The sequence below is a fragment of the Triticum dicoccoides genome, chromosome 4A (assembly GCF_002162155.2).
Source record: "Triticum dicoccoides isolate Atlit2015 ecotype Zavitan chromosome 4A, WEW_v2.0, whole genome shotgun sequence".
In the NCBI taxonomy this organism is placed as follows: Eukaryota; Viridiplantae; Streptophyta; class Magnoliopsida; order Poales; family Poaceae; genus Triticum; species Triticum dicoccoides.
Genome location: NC_041386.1, coordinates 629,848,224 through 629,858,191, shown reverse-complemented (window position 1 = coordinate 629,858,191; position 9,968 = coordinate 629,848,224). Strand labels below are relative to the sequence as shown.

Genomic DNA, 9,968 nt, shown 5'->3' with positions numbered 1-9,968 from the left:
ATTTGTGGTGGGGTCGAGGTATTGGGTTCGACGTGGCAGGCAACCTGAGCGTTTGAGGGGGTTTGAGACGCCTGACTGTAGATGCTCTTAGAGCGTCCAGAACTGGACCTCCCACATGCCCCTCATTTATTCGTAGGACAACCCGGACCCAAAAACCGCACTCAACTGGACACCTAATATTCGGCCAAATTGTCTAGGTTATTTGGCACCCCTTAAATCCAGTCCATATGTGAGACGAATATGACGAAGTCCGTACATGTCAGAAGTGGCTGTCATGTCAGGCTGACCCATGTTTCCCCATCCCAACCCCACATAAACCCCATACCATCCCCATTTGGACCAAACCCAAGCACTCTCAACTGCTAAGCTTCCTTCACACTCTGCTCCGATCTGCACCCTCCTCGTATATCCCCCTCCCTTCCCCATTGATTGGGACGCACTCGCCAAGTCAAATTCTAGCTCCTTCAGCCGCTGCTCCTTTCGGAAGGCGTTGGGTGCTCGTGCCCATGGCTTCCCGATCCAGAGGAGCGGTTTGCTCGTCATGGAAGGAAGAGGGCGGCGCTGGCTAGATATAGATGGTTCGGTTGCGGGTCCTGTAGATTTGTGCTTAGGCCACTGCCCACCGCGACGTCATCTGCTGATACCAAGGCACTGCGGCCCGACATGGAGGTGTCCGAGTGGCCCTCCTACACCGAGGAGTACTACCGCCACTCCGGAGACCCTAAGAGGAAGGTCGTCGAGGAAGTGGTGAAGTCCGGCGTCCTATATCTAACTTTTATCTATCGTTTAGCTATAGATTATAGTCGATCGACGAACTTGCTATGTCCGATCTTTTGTGAACTTGCTATACCCGGTTGTATAGACTTGCTATGTCAAATTTATGGGGCACTTGTAAAACAAGAATGAAAATATATTTTTTCTTGAAAAGAAGTAGGGAAACCTGGACAAGGAAGGACATGAGCAGTACAGTTCCTTCCCGTCCCGTCCCTTGTTTTGGTCAAACAAGGCAAAACGCAAGGCAAGCAAAAAGAAGCAAGGCGGAGCAACGCTATCATGGCATGCATTAACTGAATTTCTACAATTCTATTTGGGGCTCGCCCCCTTTTCGATTTCCAGCAATGGCCGCCAAACCAGCACGCGGAAGGATCGTCGCTCTGAGGAGAACGATCTGAACCAAAAAAGAAGACAAAAGGGATCTCCGGAGGATCGTTGAGAGGTACGTATAATAACAAACAAAGAAACAAAGGGCGTGCAAGTAGGCATGCATGAGGCTAAATTCGGGAGCGCGCGGGCGTGGTACAGCTAGGCTAGGTGGAGCAATGAAGCCAGCCGCACTGCATCGAGCCATCCAAACACATGGGTGGCGACCTTGACTCGGCGCGCGATCAGATCAGATCGGATCAGATCAAGCTCCTTCGCTTTGCCAGTTGCAAAGCCAGCAGTAATTAAATCATAAACTCCCGCGGTCAAATTATTTGCCATGTGATCCGTGCACATGCTTAATTGCGCCGTTATTTTACAATCTGTGCAGAGCCTCAGCTTTTGAGTGAAAATTGTGTGGAACGCACCGGAGCTAAGCTGTCCCCGGATAACGATACAGACAGACGACTCCGCAGCTGCCGATGCTCGGGACTGTACGTAGTAGTATCGTGGGATCTCGGACGGTGGAGCTTTTACGGCAGCAGAGGATTCACGCGCTCGCAGGCGCAGGCTTTGCCAGGAAGGAAGCGAATGACGTGCTCCCGATCACACGTAGCAGTACAGGGTTAAAAAGAGAGACGAGACGGTCCGGCAATGATGCGGCCATTGATGCCACGCAATCGAATCGACCTACCCTCCCTCCGTCCCTCCCTCCCTCCCTCTGGATCTCGTGCGCGGCCCGAGAAGCCAGCGCGCTTAATTGATCGGTGTCAAAAAAAAAGAGAGTAGTATTTCGAGTCCTCTCTCGCTCGCTGGCTCACTGTGTACTGTAGCAACGGTAGTGCTAATGCTAACTAACGCCGGCCCACCAACCGGGCGAGCTTTTAGTTTAGTTAGTTTAGCTTAGGCGTCGTGGGGGTTAAGGCCCCTTAATCACGGGGTTCGTTTACCCTTTTGTGGAACGCCATGATGGTGATGATTGAGACGGGGAGTGTGTGTGTGTTAGTTCAGGTGTCGGTAGTCTGTGGCTGGCCAAAAGGGAGAGGTGGGCCGGGGAAAGCGTTTACACACACGCAGAGATATCACACACTCCCCAGCTAGCTAGACAAGGAGTAGTACAGTACCATCTTCCACTGGGAGAAAGGGCTAGAGCACGAAGAGGTAGTAACTGCCGATGGGTTTCGGTGCAGGGCCAATTGCTGCGGACGTGCTGTACCACGGAGTGTGCGTACAAAGACAAGAAGCGACCAATCTACGGAGCCACATTGATTGCAGCCCCTTCTATGCCATCTCCGGCCAAAGACCACATCTAGCACTGCTCCTCCGACTACGTACCAAAAGTAACTGCGGTGTCGTCCAAAAGAACAAGAAAAGAAAATGCACCGTCCAATTCTGTCTGAAGAGAGAGAGAGAGGGGAGGAGTTAAGAGGCGACAGAGATGTGCAGGCGGCCGGCCGCAGTAATCACGGACGCGCAGTGTTAGCTAGCTCGCGCGAACTACTGCTAATCCAGCCCAGTCGGCGGGCCCACCGACAGAGACATCCGGCCCCATCATCCCAGGCTGCCGCTCCGAACAATAATCCGGATTATTACTTTTAAAAAAATAAAAATAATCCGGATTATTATTCTCCTAACTAATCTCCGGCCACGGGCTAAAGGCGATCCTGATCGGGTCGTGGAGGAGCCGACTAGTATAATGAAGAAAACGAGTATGTTGTGCTGTCACGGTCCGAGAGATAAAATATGAGCGAATAAGCGAGTGGGTTGGTGGGTCGAGATCATCATCGTCATCATCACCAGTGAACCAACGCTCGCTCGCTCCACTTCGTACCGACACTTGCTCTCTTCTCTCGCTGCAATGCAAATACGCCATCATCGAAACGGAACTCTTCTCCGCTAAATTATGATACTCATGCTGCTGTTTATTTATTTATTTTGTTTTTCGCGTTAGTTGGCGGGCTCCTTTCTCTCTTTCATTTCCTTTTTTCCTACGGGTCTCCCTCACGTCACCGTCCTTCATCAGTTTCGTCCAAAATATTTCTCTGCTTTTCTTCTTTCCAGAAGAACAAACATTAGCGGCAGTAAATCCCTTTTTGTACCATGGATATTTCAGCCCAAGCAGCGACCTTCTCGTCTCCTTTCCCAAGCAAAGCAAAGCGGACGATCCTCTGTAGCCAGACACGTACAGGCTACCAAAATTTTCATTTTCACACCCTGAGCAGAGAAAAAATAGATAGCGCCCAGCCCATGCTGTTTTTCCTCTCAAAGGAGCGTAATAACAACCTTGTTGACCAGTGCGAGACGGACAGCCCAACCAACGCAACCCCGCTCCCTATGTCTAACCAGTAGTCGAGTCTAGGGTCAACAGTCATCCGGCCCGGCCCGGCCCGGGCTCCGGTGCGTGGTAGCGCCACACCGTCACCGACACTTTCCTCCTCCCCTTTCTCTCTCTCTACAACCCTGATCGCACATGCGGCTAAGGAAAAAAACTCTGCCCGCACATGCCTGCGCCGTGGTTACAAGCAAGGTACCGATTGTTAACTCGCAATAATAATAATAATAATTCAGAGAGGGAGAGGGAAGTAGGGAACCGACAGTCTAGAGAGAGAAACGCAGGGGCGTGGGTGGGTGTAGAGAGAGAAAGCGAGGGGAGGGAGGACCGACGGGGCGAGCGAGTAGTACAAAACTGGGGCGCATGTGAGGGGGAGCCGTCGTCGAAACACACAGAGAGAGAGGCACAGGCACAGCGGGTTGGGGGCGGCGATGAGCTGTTTCTAGGAGGGCAACCACCACCACCACCACCACCACCGATTTGCCGAATAAAAAAAAGAACACACCACACCACATCGCAGTGGTACTACAACACCAGGCGGAAGCCCCCCCAGCCCTTCCCCAATTCATTCCATTCGTTCCCCATTCCCCTCCCCCAATCCCCCTCCCGCCGCCGCGCCGCGCCGCGCCCCGACCTCCTCTGTCTCGGCGCGGGCATCGGGATCCGGGGGATCTGGTGCGGGTCTGAGGGATGGAGGCCAGCGCCGGGCTGGTTGCGGGCTCGCACAACCGCAACGAGCTCGTCGTCATCCGCCGCGACGGGGAGCCAGGGGTGAGTGGCCCCGCCGCTTCCTTCGCTTCTGGTTCTGGTCTGGCTAGGTCGTCGGCGCCGCGGAATCCGCGCGCGAGGGTTCCGGAGGCTGTTGTTCTCCGTGTCGGTCGGGCGGAGGTTCTGTCGGGTTGCCGTTTCTCAATCTCTTCTTCTGTTTGTGTGGCGGTGGATGCAGGCGAGGCCGCTCAAGCAGCAGAACCGCGGGGCGTGCCAGATTTGCGGGGACGACCTCGGGCTCGGCCCCGGCGGCGACCCCTTCGTCGCCTGCAACGAGTGCGCCTTCCCCGTCTGCCGCGACTGCTACGAGTACGAGCGCCGCGAGGGCACGCAGAACTGCCCGCAGTGCAAGACCCGCTACAAGCGCCTCAAGGGTCAGTCTCACTCGTAGCCACCCCAATGCCGCCAGCGACCGAGCGAGCGAGCTCACCCTAGGTCTCCCAATTTCGATGGGATTTCTTCACGCGTTTTCTGACTCGGATTTGGTTGCAGGGTGCGCGCGCGTGCCCGGGGATGAGGAGGAGGACGGCGCCGACGACCTGGAGGACGAGTTCAACTGGAGGGACAGGGACGACTCGCAGTACGCCGCCGAGTCCATGCTCCACGCCCACATGACCTACGGCCGCGGCGGCGACCTCGACGGCGTGCACCAGCCCTTCCAGCCCAACCCCAATGTTCCACTCCTCACCAATGGCCAGATGGTAATTAACTCACCCTCCTCTGCCGTAATATCAGACTGCCTGCCTTGCTGGATGCTCAATTGCTCGCTCGCCGTGTGTAGGTCGACGACATCCCGCCGGAGCAGCACGCCCTTGTTCCTTCCTTCGTCGGCGGCGGGGGAAAGAGGATCCACCCGCTCCCTTATGCTGATTCCAACCTTCCTGGTGCGCATTTGGAAATATCATCTTCTCCTACTAGCATTTAGCTGTAACAGTGGTTCAGGGATACTGATGGTTGTTGTGCTGCAGTGCAACCGAGATCCATGGACCCATCCAAGGATATTGGTTCCTACGGGTACGGTAGCGTCGCCTGGAAGGAGAGGATGGAGAGCTGGAAGCAGAAGCAGGAGAGGCTGCATCAGGCCAGAAATGATGGCGGTAAAGACTGGAACGGGGATGGCGACGATGCAGATCTGCCACTGTACGACACTAGAAACTCGCTTCGCATCTATTAGTTTGGTCTTTAGCGCCTTTCTGATTAATTCTTGGTTTTAACTGCATTAGTATCGGTCAAACAGACTAGATAGTTCATGCTCAACTAGAGTGTCACGATGTGCTCCGTAGAGGACCTAAAATGCCAAAAGAATATCCATTTGAGTGTCGCGATGCGCTCCGTAGAGGACCTAAAACGCCAAAAGAAGATGTACATTTTGCTAAAACATGGAAACAAACCGGCGAATTCGTATTCCTTAGATCTATCTTAAAACTGCTGCATTTGTCTAAGCTGGGTGAAGATGTAACTGCGCAAGTGCCATTTAGTAATGACTACATGCTAGAAAAACAATAGTTCTCTGTTTTATTTGTATCTTTGACTACAAGGAAGAAAATTCTATCTGGTCTTTGCTTAGACAAAACTTTTTTGTTGTTGTAAAAAATGTGTTACTAGACTCTGTACTCGAGTACTAACTTTTTCTTGATTTTATTTACCAGCATGGATGAAGCTAGGCAGCCACTGTCCAGAAAGGTTCCCATTCCTTCAAGCCTGATTAATCCCTACAGGATGATCATTGTGATCCGTTTGGTGATTGTGTGTCTCTTCTTCCACTATCGTGTTATGCATCCGGTGCATGATGCATTTGTTTTGTGGCTCATATCTGTCATATGTGAGATATGGTTTGCCATGTCTTGGATTCTTGATCAGTTCCCCAAGTGGTTCCCTATTGAGAGGGAGACTTACCTTGACCGGTTGACATTGAGGTTGGTTACTGCTGCCACCTATTAATACTTGCCTTCTGTTATTCTCCCAAAGTTATGGAACTAACTGCTTGTGTTGTATTGTTAGGTTCGACAAGGAAGGCCAGCCATCTCAACTCGCCCCAGTTGATTTCTTTGTCAGTACGGTCGATCCCGCAAAGGAGCCTCCGCTGGTCACAGCAAACACTATCCTATCTATCCTGGCGGTAGATTATCCGGTTGACAAGCTTTCTTGCTATGTTTCTGATGATGGTGCTGCCATGCTGACATTCGAAGGATTGTCTGAAACATCTGAATTTGCAAAGAAATGGGTTCCTTTCTGTAAGAAGTATAGCATTGAGCCTCGTGCTCCAGAGTGGTACTTCCAACAGAAGATAGACTACCTGAAAGACAAGGTGGTACCAAACTTTGTTAGGGACAGGAGAGCAATGAAGGTGCATAATTTGAGCCACTTTGCTATGTTCCTTCAGTTGATAGAAGTGTATGCTAATTTTGGCCATGTCTTCTTTTCCAGAGAGAGTATGAGGAATTCAAGATCAGAATCAATGCCTTGGTTGCTAAAGCCCAGAAAGTTCCTGAGGAAGGATGGACCATGCAGGATGGAACTCCCTGGCCTGGGAACAATGTCCGTGATCACCCTGGAATGATTCAGGTATGCTTATTACAGTTCGTGGTGCTATCCAGCCTATATGCTGACATCAAATGGTTATTCCTTTTTCTTTTTCTTTTTCCCACTTTGCCCTAATGAAGTCCTATTTTGTCTACCAATAGGTCTTCCTTGGTCAAAGTGGTGGCCTTGATGTGGAAGGAAATGAGCTGCCTCGATTGGTTTATGTCTCAAGAGAAAAACGGCCAGGCTATAACCATCACAAGAAGGCTGGTGCTATGAATGCATTGGTAATAATAATATTTTGGATGCATTTTCAGCCAGTCTTCTCTATAGCTAGTAGTAGCACACAGTGATTTTAAGTTCCTTTCTAATGGTTTGCTCTTTTACAGGTCCGTGTCTCTGCTGTGCTAACGAATGCTCCATATATGCTTAACTTGGATTGTGATCACTATGTGAACAACAGCAAGGCAGTCAAGGAAGCCATGTGTTTCATGATGGATCCTCTGGTAGGAAAGAAAGTTTGCTATGTGCAGTTCCCACAAAGATTCGACTCCATTGATCGTCATGATCGATATGCTAACAAGAATGTCGTCTTCTTTGATGTAAGTCTTGGATTTCATGTTTCTGAGATATTTCTCTTGGCTACATTCTGTGTAACTTCGATGAAGTTTCCCTAACATTATTTGTCTCACACAGATCAACATGAAAGGTTTGGATGGTATTCAAGGCCCCATCTATGTTGGTACTGGATGTGTCTTTAGAAGGCAGGCGCTGTACGGTTATGATGCTCCCAAAACAAAGAAGCCACCGTCAAGGACTTGCAACTGCTGGCCAAAGTGGTGTGTGTGCTGTTTCTGCTTTGGTAACAGGAAGAACAAGAAGAAGGTTACCAAGCCAAAGACAGAGAAGAAGAAGAGGTTGTTTTTCAAGAAGGAAGAAAATCAATCACCTGCGTACGCACTCAGTGAAATTGACGAAGCAGCTGCAGGTACCACTCGACTTCCAGCATTTTGGTTATTTTAGAAACATCCTCAATAGTTAGTATTAACATGCCCTACTTTGCAATGTTTTCGGCAGGAGCTGAAACTCAGAAGGCTGGTATTGTAAACCAACAGAAGTTAGAGAAGAAATTTGGCCAGTCTGCCGTTTTTGTTGCATCCACGCTTCTTGAGAATGGTGGAACCCTGAGGTGTGATAGTCCAGCTTCTCTTCTGAAGGAAGCTATACATGTCATCGGTTGTGGCTATGAAGACAAGACAGACTGGGGAAAAGAGGTAAAGTCAGGAGCTTGGTTGCTGTGTGCTGATTAGGTAGTCCAAATATCTGTTGCCTAGTAGTAAATCATAACCATTTGTTTATTTATTTATTGCAGATTGGCTGGATCTATGGGTCAGTTACAGAGGATATCCTAACTGGGTTTAAGATGCATTGCCATGGCTGGCGGTCGATTTACTGCATACCTAAAAGGCCTGCATTCAAAGGTTCTGCGCCTCTCAATCTTTCGGATCGTCTTAACCAGGTTCTTCGGTGGGCTCTTGGGTCTATTGAGATCTTCTTCAGCAACCATTGCCCTCTTTGGTATGGGTATGGTGGTGGACTGAAATTTTTGGAAAGATTTTCCTACATCAACTCCATCGTCTATCCTTGGACATCCATTCCACTTCTGGCCTACTGTACGTTGCCGGCCATCTGCTTGTTAACGGGAAAGTTCATCACCCCAGAGGTAAAGCATACTTAGCTTCTAGTTCTATCTTCTGTGAAGTGGCAAGTCTGGTACGATTTAAACCTTACCCCCTTCCCTTTTGGTTCTGTCTTGCAGCTTAGCAATCTTGCCAGTATCTGGTACATGTCACTTTTCATCTGCATTTTTGCTACGGGTATTCTGGAAATGAGATGGGCTCGTGTCGCGGTTGACGATTGGTGGAGGAATGAGCAGTTCTGGGTCATTGGAGGTGTCTCTGCCCATCTCTTTGCCGTGTTCCAAGGACTTCTCAAGGTGATAGCTGGTGTGGACACAAGCTTCACCGTCACAACAAAGGCTGGAGATGATGAGGAGTTCTCGGAACTGTACACCTTCAAATGGACAACCTTGCTGATACCCCCGACCACCTTGCTCCTGCTGAACTTCATCGGGGTGGTTGCCGGCATCTCCAACGCGATCAACAACGGATATGAGTCATGGGGGCCTCTCTTCGGGAAGCTCTTCTTCGCATTCTGGGTTATTGTCCATCTTTACCCGTTCCTCAAGGGTCTTCTTGGAAGGCAGAACAGGACCCCGACGATCGTCATCGTCTGGTCCATCCTGTTGGCTTCGATCATCTCGCTCCTGTGGGTGCGTGTGAACCCTTTCCTCGCCAAGACCGACGGCCCTCTTCTGGAGGAGTGCGGTCTGGACTGCACCTAGGAGATGAAAGGATGGATCAACATCAGTCATCATGTGGAGTAATTTTGAAGGTGTTTTTGTGCCCATAATTTTTTTCTCTTCCATTCCTCCATCCCCTGTGTAGATAGAAAACAAACATGCAACAAGTGTTAAGTTATTGGTTTTGTTCCATGGTGGGTAGCTGGGCCTCATATATGCAAAATATTTGGGCAGACGGGAGGCTGCGGCAACCCTTGTTCACCTCTGTGCAGTTCGGCCACGAAGAAGAAAGAATACAGGCAGCAAGTCAGTCAGTCAGTCAGTCAGTTCCAGTGTTGTTTCATTGTCCAGCCAGCCAGCGATTCTTTATTTGTTGACCTTGATTTGAATGGAGAGGATAAAATGTATGTAAGTGAGCCGAAACTGAGAGCTGTCGTCTGTAATGCTATGCCCGAAGGATGTATTATTATGTATGTACAAACTGAAAACAACTTGTATTTTCTCTCTGTAAGGCAAGAATGCCGTTTGTAATAGAGGAAGCTGCACATTGTTTATCTAGCTTGTTTGGAAAGCTTCGAACATGGAAAAATGCCTGCATGCTTGCTGCCCATTCATGGTAGGGATTGTTAGCTTGCTATCTTCTTCCTCTATCTAGTTCTAGTTGTATGCATCATTGCTTATAATGACACACAGATTTCCAGTGGCGTCGGTATCATAAAACTGAAAGTCTGCCAGGCCAGGATTCTTAACTCTCAAGGGACCATGCCATAGCTCTGCGCCCTGCGATTCTGCGACCGACCAACAGCTAGCTGTGAATTCCGCCCACATGGTTACCGCTGGATT

At 49.9% G+C, this 9,968-nt stretch overlaps 1 protein-coding gene across 2 annotated transcripts; it reads left to right on the top strand.

The window, feature by feature from the left end:
• The first annotated feature begins 3,872 nt into the window (after positions 1–3,872).
• LOC119287532 (probable cellulose synthase A catalytic subunit 3 [UDP-forming]) lies at positions 3,873–9,733 on the top strand. 2 transcript variants are annotated; one of them, XR_005140886.1, is made up of 15 exons: positions 3,873–4,243; positions 4,419–4,614; positions 4,733–4,941; positions 5,022–5,124; positions 5,209–5,380; positions 5,890–6,156; positions 6,242–6,587; positions 6,668–6,805; positions 6,925–7,050; positions 7,153–7,365; positions 7,460–7,751; positions 7,841–8,037; positions 8,136–8,486; positions 8,583–9,217; positions 9,360–9,733. XR_005140886.1 is itself a non-coding variant. In XM_037567085.1 (14 exons), exons 1-14 carry the CDS (start codon positions 4,163–4,165, stop codon positions 9,165–9,167), a joined length of 3,276 nt encoding a protein of 1,091 aa, XP_037422982.1. In that variant the 5' UTR covers positions 3,873–4,162; the 3' UTR covers positions 9,168–9,722. The 2 variants fall into 2 exon arrangements, 1 of the variants encoding a protein (XP_037422982.1); XM_037567085.1 differs by having other exon boundaries at positions 8,583–9,722.
• The last annotated feature ends 235 nt before the right edge of the window (positions 9,734–9,968 follow it).